The following is a 13,830-nucleotide window of genomic DNA, read 5'->3' as shown; positions in this document are numbered from 1 at the left end:
AAGTGAATTTCCTTTGGAAAATACACTAGGAGTCAGCATTGATTTTTAACATGAAGTTGATAAAAAAGTTTAATAAGTTGTAGACCTTATCTCTAGATTACTATGTAATCTTAGCAAGTGGGGGTGTTCAAACGAATTCTTGCCGGTACCCTAACGGTAACTTCATAAACCGATACTGGTAGCAGTACCGACAGTGGCGATGATATCGTTAACAGCCAGCCTTATCGGAGTTTTGAGAGCTCATACTCAATGCATTGTTGCCCAGTGTGTCGGTTTGTCAGATTGCCTGGCACGGTGGCGGGTAAAATAGATATACACATGGCAACAGCTTATTTTTGTCAGCTCCGAAAACTCAGATCGCTATCGGTAAGAGCGCTCTTATCGAAACTTTTTCTTAACGGAATTGTTTTGGTAGATCACCAACAACCGACAGAGCAGTCCTATTATCAAGTGCTCAGAGACCATAGCCTGCATATTTATAGTACGTTTTTTCTTTTCATTCGGCTTTCATGCAAAAAGCTTTATGGTTCATTTGAAATTTTACCACTTCAGGTGATTATTTTCAAATGGTTTATTGTTTTTAAAAAAAAAGCAGGGGGAAAAACTAGCGTTGATTTTGTTGGGTGTTAGCCAGTATTCATCATTTTAAAAATTGAAGGAAAAGAAAGAGAGAAAAAACTGAAAATCAGTTAACGATAAACAAAAATATTTAAATTTTTTTAGAAAAAGAGGACGCCTTAAAAATGTTGTAAAAACAAATAAACAAATAAGAATAAAAAGCTTACCTGTCAATAACTGCAGGTACAATTAATTCAGGTCGTAATATTGACAAATGTTTCACAGCACTGCTGACATCACTCATGTTCATTTTTGAAAACATAGCTCTTAAAACTGTTGGTTTCAAAGACTCAACAAAATTTGTTATATCTTCTTCCGTCAGTTTATGTGAATCTGGAATAGGTGTTTCCCACGTAGGCTTCTTGATTCTTTCCCTGAAAAATTGAAAAATTTTATTAGCTCATTCCATAATAAAATAATAGTAAAAAAGAAAAAAACAAACCAGAGGGATCATGGGGGCGTATAATATCTTTAATCATGCAGAGAGTAGCAGCAGCTCTTTTGTTTTGTTTTTGGAGAGAATATTGCAAACGCACACTACTAGACACAGAAATTTTAAGACACCATGTAGTTTTAATCTTTTTGCATAAGTCAGAATCCCAAATGAGTCCATTCAGTCATTTGTAATTCTTGTATTTCTGAAAAGTAGAGAGTACGCCTAGTCCACAAGAATTTCCCAAGATTTTTTAAACGATACCAATGCACGCAGTCATGCATTGATAACGGTTATAAATACCATAAATTGCAGTGGAGAGGTCACGGCTACAAATACCATAAATTGCAGCAGAGAGGTCGCATATTTTAAAAGGTGCCCACAGTAGGTGTATTTTTTGGTACTATCTAAACTTTCACAGCAACAAGATCATTAAGGAAGCTCAAAATATATAACTTTGAAACCTTTTGCATTTTGAAGAAATTTGAATTCTCTCGGTTCTAGAGTAAGTATGTACAGCAACCACTGCACCAGCAGGCTGATTTTAGAAATTTTGTCTCAACCTACAAGATAAAATTCATCTGGAAAATGAAGTCACCACTAATATTTCTTGCGAATTGTGAGTGCCAGAAAAAAAAACCAAGTAGGTCTTGGGATTTTTAACACACTCAGCTTCAGTTAGAGCCCTTATTTTTGAAAATTGGATTGAAGGATTGCAGGTTTATAAGGTCACAACTTTATTCATGTGACATAAAGGTCTGGTACTGTTGTCAAAACTTGACAACCATCAATCAGTGAGAATCATTAAATCAACAAATCTCAGACTGATAACAGAATGTGTTTACTTTTTCAGCTGTTACATAATTTTGAAATGAAAAAAATTTGTGACCGATCAGTCTGTGACTGAGGTCTGACAATTCAAAGCAGGGGCGATCAAGCTGATAAGGGAATATGAAATGTTGTTGGTACATTAGTATTCTTATGCTTGTTAGTCGAGTAAATAATTGCGAGCAAATGAATGAATATGCAAATCCTACACTTGATTATTCTTTTGTGACTGTTTTCACCGCTTCAGGAAACGAGGACTTACTTATAAAGTTTTTCAATGACTTGCTACAGCCTGATGATGATGAGCAAATTTTGGAGGTAAAGAAAGGACCAAACTTATACCCTGCTTCAAAAACCACAAGCCAATTGACTACTTTCGATATATTTTGTCAATCCAAGACTAAAACAGTCATAGTGCAAGTTCAACTAAGACACGTTTACCACAACTTTGTGAAATATGTTCAAACCAGTGCAGTATGGAGATATTATAGTGAGGGTGAGCATGCTAAAAATACATCAGCTGTAAAAGCAGTTAGATTACTTGTAGTAAGTAACTGCCTTCTTTTTCCTGAAAAACAGGGATCACTCTACCCATTGTCACAACACAAATGGATGGACACACGAACTCATGAGAATATTTTCAAAGACATAACAATGACCTTTTTGGAAATTCCTAAGTGCAGAGTACAGTATGTAAAGGACATAAGAGATGCCACAGATCTTTGGTGTTATTATTTTACGCAAGTGCACAACGCTTCCAAACAAGAGATACAGAGTCTGGAAACCAATTTCCCCATTATGAAAAAAGCACTAGATCCGTTATTTACGGGTGGTTGGGGAGAAGAAAAAACCAAATATTATCGTCATCTGGCTGATAAACACCTTGCTGATGTACATTCCATTGAACAAGAGCGACTTTTTAAAGAACAGATGATTGCTGAGCAATCTAAAAAGATAGAAGAACTCAAGCAACAGATTGAGAAGGACAAGGAACTTATTTGGCAGGCTAGGAGGATCACACAACTTTTCAAAAAACGCGCTGAAGAAGGGCTGAATACAAAGATCACAGATTTTGACAAGCAAATACATAACAGAAAATGCAAATTGGAAAATGAGGAGAAAATTATACGGACAGACGATTGTCTTGAGAGGAAAAACGGAGAAAAAGCAGAGATTGAGAGCAAATTAGGAGCACACCATTTGACTATGGATGAAAGAATCAAAGAACTTGCCATTCAATCTCACAGGAAACATGTGGGACTCAACAGAGATCCTTCGGAGCGAATAAAGGCAGAGATGGTAGGGAAAAACGGAATGGCAAATCTTGGGAAGAAAGCTACTAAGTATGATGGAAGGATTCTTGAACTGGACAAGGAGGTAGCAGAACTCAATGCGGACATAGAAGGCTTAGGGGAAAAGATTACTGGAGAAAAAAATAAAAAAAAGGCTCCTGGACAGAATGGAATTGAGAACATTGATTTCTCAGATCAATATGAATTGGAAACTTTAGAGAGTAAAAATAAAGTGCTACAAAATAAAAGCTTGGAGCTTCAGACAGATATTGAAAGGGAGAGACAAATTGCAGAGCTAAATGAAGACTTTGATTGGCTTGGTACATTCTAGTTTATGGTGGTCCAATCACTCTAAAAATGTGTGAAACATGTGAACCTCAATTCGTGCAAAAATCAGTTGAACAATGATGAGACTTTGGAAACATGTATTTATTAAGAAAATTTCAATTTGACTCAATTTTAAGGACTACATAGTTTTACAACGATTCATTGGTAGAAACTAGAACTGGGCTTAAATGGATTTTCTACATCCTCGGATACAAATATCGATCTTTTGCACTGGCCCAGAGCTAGATACTGGATGATTCACATAGTATGTAATCGGAACCGAATGGTGCTTTTTTGCAGGAGAAAAATCTTTCTTATCTTGGCGCATGGGGTTTATATTTCTCATTTATACCAAATTTGACCTACATCTGTGTTATTTTTATCATCCTCATACTTTTTTTAAGTGAAGTGTTTGTAACAAAGCACAATTTTCCATTTTTAAAAAGCAGAATAACTCCTTGTAAAATAGTTACAAAATCCTTTGACTTGAATTTAAATTATTTTCGTAGTTGTATTAGTGCTCGTGTCTGCATGGGCCTTCTCATATTCCACTGCAGTCATTATTAACATGATTACTACTCATCTCAAAAAGACATTGAATTTTTCAGAAACTCCTAAAAACTCATTATGTTTATCTAATTTGTGAGCAATAACTGACAAGAGCTGAGAGAATCTTCCCCTTTCAGTGATTAGAGTGATTGTAATTTCAGGCCTTCCACATTCTTAGGCTGTGGCACTGTCTCCTACAGTTCCAGTTTGCTAGACAAACCAGAATTGTTTTGAAAATAACGTAATTTTGCATATTCCAAGTGTGCTCTATCTTCTCTGAACCTTCTTGTGACATATGGTTTTCTAAATTCATCATTCCAGTAGAGAACGTCTTCAAGTCTCCATCTCATGCATCTTTCTTCATCTGATGCATACCACCAGCTTATTGAAATATTATGAGCTCCGTTACTTGAGGTTAAACTTACCGGTGCAGTCTTTTGATGAAACATGAGGGTAACACTTTTACAAATTCTTTCAAGTTTCGAATCCATCGGCCAAAATTAGCGGGGTGAAAATAAGATTCTAAGGCTTTCATTAACTGATTCAAATAAGTTTGAGCACTGCTACCACCACCCTAAAAGAAGGAAATAGAAGATTTGATCACTGGAGGAAAACAATTTTCAATAATTTAGTCAGTACTGCTTTTTTTTTTCATGCCAAAACAGAGTAACTTGAAATCATTCCGTTGACGTAAAACCGCACCTTTAATTATTTACAACTAAAAAGTATGATAATACTACATACGCGATTTCAAATTAAAGCAAACATTGTGTACTTTTAGGTCACTCTGCTCTCTTTCATTTTTAATCATCTATTAAGGTGATGTTACTTTATTCTTTGTAATGGAAAAAATTGTCTCTCGATCATATTTTTTTCAAAATAATAATTTGCATGATTATTGAATGCATTGACATGATATTAAAATATTTAAGAGAGGGTTATTACCAGAACACTGACAATCCATCTTGCTATCAAATCCATGCTAATGTTAGGATACCTTCCAGTGGTCACCTGCCTATAATACACCGGTAAATGGAGTGATCGTAAGAACCGTGTAAACATCGTTGGTATATATGGCTCCCAATCTATGTAACCAATATTGTTCTCAGCTAAACCGGTCATTAGAGACATCATTTCCTGAAAAACCAGAAAAGCTTGTATGAAGAATTGATGTACAGGAAAAAAACAAACAAAAAACCAGCGGTTGTCTGATTTTTAGAATAGGCGCTGCCGATTTTTAACAGGACATGGCTGACACTTTACAGAGGTTTTTTTCGTTTATTGAGCTATCTCCAAAATCACATTTTATTGACTGATCCTTGATGTAATGTGAAGAGGGTAGAAGAGAAGCTTCCTTTTTGAGGCTTTTCATAGAAAAATATACACATAGACAATTTTAGTAAAATTGCCATATGCTTGGTTTATTCTTGATGGGCTCAGTGTATTTTTTAGTTTGATAGACAGATAGACAGGTTAAGAAGTGCAGTGTGACAAGACATTTTTCCAAACTAGGAAAATCATGCAGGACATGTTGAACAGATTAGGAAATTCTAAGGTCAAATTATAAGGAAGATATCAGAGTTGGGAGTATACAATGGAATCATCGGTAGATTCAAACTTTCCACTTGCGAGAAAACCAAAATTAATGTTGGTCGAATTAGAGAAAACAAATAATCTAATTGGTTCCACAAATTCTCAACGTTTTGTTTAAAATTTTATCTCTTGTATGATACACAGAATTTGCAAACTTGCCGACGAAAAATAAAAACAATTCCTCATGTATTAAATATTCTTTAATTAGCTTGACAGTCGATTTGACTTGAGTTCAGTTTGATTTTTTGGAGTTAGAGATTCAAATTAACAAAAAAAAAAAAAAAAAACAAACGCTTTTTTCTCACTTATGATTAGAATTTAAGTCAAATATGCTCACCTATTCTACATAAAATTTTATACATTACAAAAAACAGTTTTTATGTAAGTTAATTCTTGCACATTTTTTAGCACTTTGGCCACATACCCAGCTATCAAGTTAATTACGCGCTACTACTAGTACATTACAAATTGATGATAAAGTCTGATGATGAAAAACGTATTAGGGTGCTCATTTTCGTGCCTTGTCTGGTGTTTCATTGAAAAGCAGTCTTAATGCTACCTACAGTCTTTCTTGGCGTTAACTAGTCAGTGCAGAAAAATACATACTTGGTCCCATTTCAGGGAATTGTTGCAGCGATCCCAGAGATTCATAAACTCGTGGAACCACAACTCGTACCCGAGATGTGATTGATCTGGACGAAGCATTGTTGGTAAGAACCACTCACAATATTCGATTGTATCGGTGATACTGTCACCATCAAAGGGACAAAGCTTCGGTCTCCACAGATCCAACATCTCTTGAGTTGCTTCAGGTGGAAAATACCTGCAAAAGTAGCAAAATTGACATCAATTTCAAGTTTAGAAACTAAGTTGTGATGTCAGTGATAGACCCTCACCTTAAGTCTTTAAAGCGATGCTAAAAAAGAATTTACACTTGGTACTGTTAACTCTTCATCAACTGTTATACTCTTAACCTATGATTATTAAACTCAGATTTGAATGCAGGAATGGAGTTGATGTCTTTTTCTTTGATCTAGTATTCAAAAAAAAAAAAAAAAAAAAAAAAAAAAAAAAAGCGGAAACGGATCTTGGAATAACTAATGGATGATGTCACTGGGTCGCTTCTAAATAACAAGCTTCTTCCATCCTGATCTCACCCCTGCATCAGTGACATGGTGGTATAACTAGTATACATTCAGTTTATCACTGATTGATGGGAGCCAATGAGAAGTAATTTGCTGAATTTACAGATGTTTAAAATGTCGTAACACTGTTACTCTTTGACATACATCATTTTTTGTTTCTGTCTCTCTGCTCAGGAGTAAATCGTCGTTTCAACAAAATGAATTTTTAGTAAAGAATAGGAGAAAATACAAGAATTGCCATATAAAGCGGCGACCCTATATTAGGAAGAGTTTCAATTATCATCAAACTTTCCTTGCTATTAAACAAAAAGATACTGTCATTTTCCCTTGAATATTAAAGGCACAAAAATAGTGCCTGAAAAGTTCAGCTGAAAACTTACAGGGCAGCCATGTACACGAGTTCTGTCAGATATCCTTCCAAGGTCCTAAAAAAAAAAATAAATAAATAAAAATGATTAGAAGATGAAAGCAAGACTAACAAAAATGAAAGAGAGCACTTTTCATGAAAGATTAAAATGAAAAAAAAAAAAAAACCGAGACATTGATTCCTGATAAAATTTGAACTGATCCTAACAACATGTCAGGACACAAAAATCTTGTCAGAAGTTGAACTTTTATGGGGTAAACGAAATCTAAATACACACAGATTTCAAAAAATCACACTTAGATGTTCTATTATATATCAACCTATGGCTGTTGGTCATTGACAATTAAAGGTCTACCTAGAGGACATATAATAGGAATGAAGAAGGAAGTGTGCCGGGGCGGACAAACTCTTAACACTCTGCTTTGCTGATGACCAGGTTGTAATAGCTCAAGATGAGGAGGCTGCGCATTACATGATGTGGAAGTTGGTAGAGGAATCTAGGCAATTGGCCATAGACGTAAGCATGACCAAGATAGAGGAACTAGTTGTGGGAAAAACGCAGCAACAACAGAGCATAGAGCTTGAGGATGGTCGGCGCATTGAAAAGTGTGATGAATATAAGTATCTCGGTGTTCGGCTAAGTCAGAATGAAAGAATGGATCAAGGACAGGATCATCCAGGGGAGTAGATGCTGAACAGGTTGCTCTAGGATCATAGCATTTCAAAGGCAATTAAAAGAACCGAATTTATGACATTGTTTGGCATCTGATCTATGAGTATTCATAGGTACATGGAATTCTTTTCAAAAGTAAAGTATAAATAATTTTAAGCATTATTCCTTCCATGGAAACAAAAATTACAGAAAAAAAAAAATTACAAAATTTACTTTAGAAACTTGACAGTCGACGTTGTTGGATTAGTAATATAATTATTGTATACTAGGAAAAACAGGGAGTAAGTACAATATTACTAATTTAATCTTTGCCCTTGCTCTCATTCTACAGATGAAATGAAAGCTGAATAACAAGACAAAAAAATTAGATGTCAACAATGTACTTTACTGACTGATGGTGAGACTAGAAAAACATAAAACATGATTAGAGTGATTACTTCTACTTGTAATTTATTTTTCAAAAGAAGACAAACTTATAATTTATTTTTTTCAAAAATATTTACGCAAATGAGTATGTTTTATCAAAATTTTCGTGTTTTTAAAAACTTCACAGCGAAAAATAGTTAAGGCTTGTTAAGAATCGATAAGTTAGATATACTGGAGAAAAACATACACTCAAAACGAAAACCAAATAGATCAAGAATACTTAGAATAGAGAGGTGAAGAGCATGAAACAAACGTCAAATCAGGATACAGAAATATGTATGCTTGCAAAAGTACCTACATACTGACAAAGGGGAAAAACTCGATAATTTCGTTTTATATAACTGAATCCAAACGAGTACCATTGATATTATCCTGTGAGACAGACAGTAATGGTAAAAAATTTCATGGGTTTCAAGAGATGTCAATGATAAATGTTGGGGTGGAGTTCTTATTTAATGTATTATACAAATAAAATGAATAATAACACTGAAAAATATAGGGTGGTGACACTTGGATGTGGAATTGAGGAGAGGCCAGGAGGAACAAAGAGAAGAAAAAAAAGGTGTGAGATGTTGCAATTAGTAATTTTCTAAAAAGCTGTTTTAGCAACTGTTAAAGCAAATTTAGAAGATACTGTAAAGACCCTGAGAAATATTTACACTGAATATTAACTATTCAAAAGAAGAAAATTATCATATCAGGTCATTCCGCGTATTGCTTCTTTGAGATGATGAGAATTCTTCATCACTTTCAATAATAAAGAATGCAAGTGACACTCTGATAAAAAATACTGGGAAAAAGCCTTCAGTAAAAACAAAAATGAAAGAGAAAACTTTTAAGCACATCATAAGATTGAGATATTAAGCAATGGCGTAAATATTGTTTTATAAAAGTATTGATAGATTTGCCAACTTACTTGGGACCGGTAAACTGTACTAATTCGCCTAATAATTGCTTTACACTACGTAGGGTCCGACGTTGCTGGACACTTTCATATCCATTCCAAAGATAAACATAAGAAAAAAAAAACAAATTGAAAAAAAAGGTGTTAAAAAATTGAAAGAATAAGAGGTCAACGCAAACGTCATGAGAGAGATAGTATGTGCCAAATTTCATCAGTCAAATTAGCGATCCTTACACAAATTAACGATGATGAGTTAGCATGAAGTGTCAAGAGCAAAAAAAAGGAGGGATGAGCACAAGGAGAAAATGAGAAGCTCAAAGTATTCGATATAGTATTTCTGACAAATTCCCAAGTAGCAGTGATCGCGACAAATAGCGATTTTATCGGTGGCAATATATCTATATATTAATGCTTTAAAAATTGCGATACATGGGGATTAAATTGCTACACATCGCAATTTTTGGTTCGATAAAATTATGATCAATTTTCATCGATAAAATCGAGATTAAATTGCCATTTATCGCGATTTTCATTTAAAAAATATCGCGATTAATTGTCGAGCGATAAAAACGCGATTTTATCGCCATAAGATGGAGGTTAACGCTCAGATGTTAATGATCCTGTCGATTTTATCGGCGATAATAGCGATTTTTTCGTTGAGAAATGCTACTTGGGTTATTAAATGAAATTTGAGACTTTAGTGTAAAGGAAATACAAAAAAATAAATAAAATGAGTGAGTTAACAAAATATTAATTGAAATGAGATAATTTGATGAGTAGAATTGCCTCGTTGAAAAAACAAAAAAGTGAAAACATAAATTTACCTCACGCCTAAAAAAATGCATTATATTCATGTAGAAAATAAAAAGTGTGGAGGGAAGAGAGCGTGAGAAATGAATTGCATTTTGCAAAAAGGAACCACGAGCATTGCAATGTTGCTAAGACTGTGCAACTTCTTTGGTCTTGGAAAAAAACCTGGTTATCCATTGACAGTTTCTATTTTACTCGCTGAAAACTGTGAATCTAAGACAAAAATTACCATTTAAATTTCATATTTTCTTCATGATTTCAATAATTTTACTGCAAAGGATGAATTTGCTCAATCTTAGCATCACTGCAATGTTTCTGGTTCCTTTTTGCAAAATGCAATCCTAATGATTCTTGTATAGTATACATGTAATTATTTACAGAAGTAATGAAAGGGATCTCAAAAAGGAAATTAAAAATGACAGGAACCCAGAAACACTACTTAACCCTAAAAGAAGGAGATTAGTGTGGGCTGGTATAAAAGATTTGGATCAATTTAATATTTTGGGACAAAATATTTCAGCCTCCTAGCCTCTTCATCAAAACCAAAATGTTAATTGATTAATAATATAACTGGCAGCACGTACTGAATATATCTAGAACAAGAAAACTAAAAACTAAAAATGCCCTTTCTGAATCACACAAGTGGACCTTCTAACATCAGCTAATGCTTAGACCATCCGCATCCATATCTAATGACTCGTGATTTACGAGGTGATTCAGGGTTGAAGGCAAGAACTTCAAGAGTTGGGCTTTAAAAAATTGACTAGATGAAATCTCAGAACTTAAACTGAATCACTCAGGACAAAAAGTAATGGTTGTGAAACACAGCCATTTTAAAGCCAATAGCTGAAGTGGTCAGTTCTAAAACAAGACAAGAGGGTGTTAAGATATCACCAGAGGATAAAAAAAGGCATGAGTGGGAGAACAGAAAAGAATTGAGATAATAGGGAAAGCGGAGAAAAAAAATAAGTGTCTGAACTCCGTCCCAACAGTTGAAATGTAGGAAAAAACATTGAAGCCAACTTATTCTGACACATACAACAAGATTTCCAAAGTAAGGAGATGGTGGAGGAAGCTAGAACATTATTATCAGATGCGCATTGATAAAACTATGACTTTACTCAACAAAAAAATATTTTTGTTTCCTTCCCCGATCAATTGAATTGCTTCTCAGTCAAGATGAGAAGGAATGTTTGGGACATTCTGGTCACTGAGAAAGTTCCTTTCTGCGTGAGAAAGCGTGACGCCAATCTATGAATTGCTTTCATTTTAAAATTTAAAATTGTAACTGTCCTACAGTGATACATTTTGATCACAACTCCAATGATTGGACAGAAAGTGACCGGAATATAAACTTTGATCACACTAAAGAACCAAAAGGGGTTAATATCAAAGATACCGAGTAATTGAATCCAAGGATGATGAATCAGATGATGGGACCTGACAAGCCTTACCAGGTGGTCAAAACAGTTTTAAAAACTATCAAGAGAAAATACTTGAGAAAATGAAAATTTTTCAGTATCACGGGGAACTCCTGAGCCATGATTTCTTGCGTTTGAGGTATTAAAGATTTAAAAGTTTCAGTTGTGAACAGTATTCTGCTGCACTAAGGAAAAACGTTGTATAAGCATATGGACATTGCCAAGTTTCCTCCGATAAAATAGTAATTTATTTAAAAATTAATGAATCTTTGAATTTTTCTGAAAATTTTGAAAACAAATTAATCTGAGGTGTTTGAGAATTTCAAAGGATAATATTTACAGCTTCTCTCAAAAATAGGTATTTTATTGAAGAAAATTCAGCGACATTCTTTTGATTATACAGCATTCTTCCTCTGTTCTGCAGTGTTACACTTACGACAGGTAGCGGTACATCCCAACAATAACAGCACTGTTAGACAGCAATCGTTCACACAAATCGTATAATGGTTTCCATGGTAGCACTAGGTCATCCGGTGAAATCAGTTTAGGTTTCCTGCAAAGACATTTCATATTAGGAAAACAATTTAGTCATTTTTTGTGGGGGAAAACAAATTATGAGATACCTTCAAAATAAAATTATAAAAATTATTTATGATTTATGAATTATATCTTGAATAATATTAAAATTATTTAAAATTTATCTAAAATTTATGAATTCAAATAATTACCGTACACCTTTTGTTGGATTTTATGTTTGATACTTGAAGGTCTGCTTCATCAGGACACTAATATAAAGCACTAGTTGGGTGTCTTTCATCACTGGCAGGAGATTGGAAAGGGAAAATGTTGCAAGAGATGTAAAATTTGCACTAGATACTTTCGGGGGAAAAAAAGAAAAAAAATATGTCCCTCACCATAGATTGAATCAGTCAGCAAGAAAGTGTACAGAGTCCCGTTTTCATTGAACTCTACTTTTTTTATGGTGGTGTACACAAAGTAGTCAAGCGATTATTTAGAACACCACATCCATTTCAACTTTGGACTTGATAATGTCTCTCAGTGCTTATCCTTTGACATCTAGAGGCTAATACTTATCCAAAATTCTACATCTAATGAGCAGTTTTTTGCATCACTTTAAAATTTGTTCCTCAAATCGATATGTTTTTTAACTTAGATATTGCTCCAATTGTTCTGATTATGATACCTCTGATGATGAAGGTAGGATTTTAAAAGGAGAAACTATGTGCAGAAAAAAGGCTGCTTTGAGATGAAATAACAAAATCTGAGGAATGGAGGTTATCAAACTGCTTGAAGTAACTGTCATATCATAGAATAATGATGCTTCGCAATCAGAAGCAAAACTCCAGTAGGAATGTGCTGAAGCAAATACCTCGTAATTGCTTACTATGATGCCACGCTGTGCGTTCTTGAAATGAGTGCAGCGAGACTTTTAAATTCCGAGTTTGGAATTGTTCGAGTAACTTAATTATTTAAGTTTATTGATATGATTCGTCCTGAATGTGAAATAAACGTTATTTATATGAGTTGGAAGTATCTAATTATGATAATCAGACCTGATATCGAACCGAATCGGCAGCCCTGATTGCATGGGCACACATTTTTCAATTGTGAACAGTACTGTACTAAATATTCTTCTTCTTCGCCTCAACGCCCCTATCCCAGTTTTGCTTCTGATTGCGAAGCATCATTATTCTAAGGTCATATTAAATTGTGACAGATATTGAGGGGCCATCTGCGTGTAACTAATTCAGAATACTCTGTGAAGTACACTTCAGGGGTGGTCTCAAATGTACTGCAAGATGTGAATCATTCTGGTTCAGATAATGCCTGTTAGCAGCACAAATAAATCTACAATACCTAGGTTACTGATAAACTCCTTAGAATGGCAACACGACCAACAAGTATACTCACTTCAGAAGTAAGATAAGTGTTTTGCAAAATGTCTGGATATATGCATGTTCTAGATCAGGGATCATTAGCAGTTCGTAAAAAACTTTGATGAAAGCAACATGGTCTTCCTTAGAAAATTTGAACCCGTACAATCCAATGTACCTAAAATTAAGAAGAAGCATTGCAAAGGTTAAGAACAGATCAAAAAGAGACTTATGAAAAAAGATGTGCACCTTCATGATAGAAAACCACAGGGTAACTTCGTCTATAGATTGCTTAGTCAGACTTTTAGGAATTAGATAGACCACAAGCTCAGCAAAAATATGTTAGGATCTAGGGTTTAAATAGAGCCGCAAGGCAGGACAGGTATTCAAGCACTCCGATGAATTTTTTCTCTTCGAACTTTTACAGTGAGCTTAATCCACTGAATATCGAATTGAATCAGAAAAGAAAGAGTAGACTTATGTGTCAGGATCATAAAACAAATTCAGTGCAAAACTGGGTCTTTTCAAAAGTAGTATCAATCCCACCTC

At 34.4% G+C, this 13,830-nt stretch overlaps 1 protein-coding gene and 1 long non-coding RNA gene across 3 annotated transcripts in view; one reads left to right on the top strand and one right to left on the bottom strand.

The window, feature by feature from the left end:
* LOC109033289 (proteasome activator complex subunit 4) overlaps window positions 1-13,830 on the bottom strand; it is a 38,567-nt gene that overhangs the window by 23,912 nt on the left and 825 nt on the right. Inside the window, exons 2-9 of one of the 2 annotated variants that reach the window (XM_019045849.2) lie at window positions 13,319-13,459; window positions 11,823-11,939; window positions 9,168-9,239; window positions 7,166-7,210; window positions 6,247-6,463; window positions 4,993-5,184; window positions 4,473-4,621; window positions 786-992 (exon numbers count right to left, since the gene is read on the bottom strand). In XM_019045849.2, the coding sequence (XP_018901394.2) occupies window positions 786-992; window positions 4,473-4,621; window positions 4,993-5,184; window positions 6,247-6,463; window positions 7,166-7,210; window positions 9,168-9,239; window positions 11,823-11,939; window positions 13,319-13,459 (1,140 nt within the window). The remainder of the gene's footprint in view (window positions 1-785; window positions 993-4,472; window positions 4,622-4,992; window positions 5,185-6,246; window positions 6,464-7,165; window positions 7,211-9,167; window positions 9,240-11,822; window positions 11,940-13,318; window positions 13,460-13,830) is intronic. The other variant, XM_019045851.2, reaches the window with a different exon arrangement.
* Window positions 1,543-9,159, top strand: LOC140224207 (uncharacterized). Its single transcript, XR_011899475.1, has 3 exons — window positions 1,543-4,500; window positions 6,262-6,350; window positions 7,589-9,159. It is a non-coding gene; the product is annotated as an uncharacterized lncRNA (long non-coding RNA).

This window comes from Bemisia tabaci, chromosome 3 (genome assembly GCF_918797505.1).
Source record: "Bemisia tabaci chromosome 3, PGI_BMITA_v3".
Lineage (NCBI taxonomy): Eukaryota > Metazoa > Arthropoda > Insecta > Hemiptera > Aleyrodidae > Bemisia > Bemisia tabaci.
The sequence above is the reverse complement of the archived record's forward strand: the minus strand, read 5'-3'. Positions and strand labels throughout refer to the sequence as shown.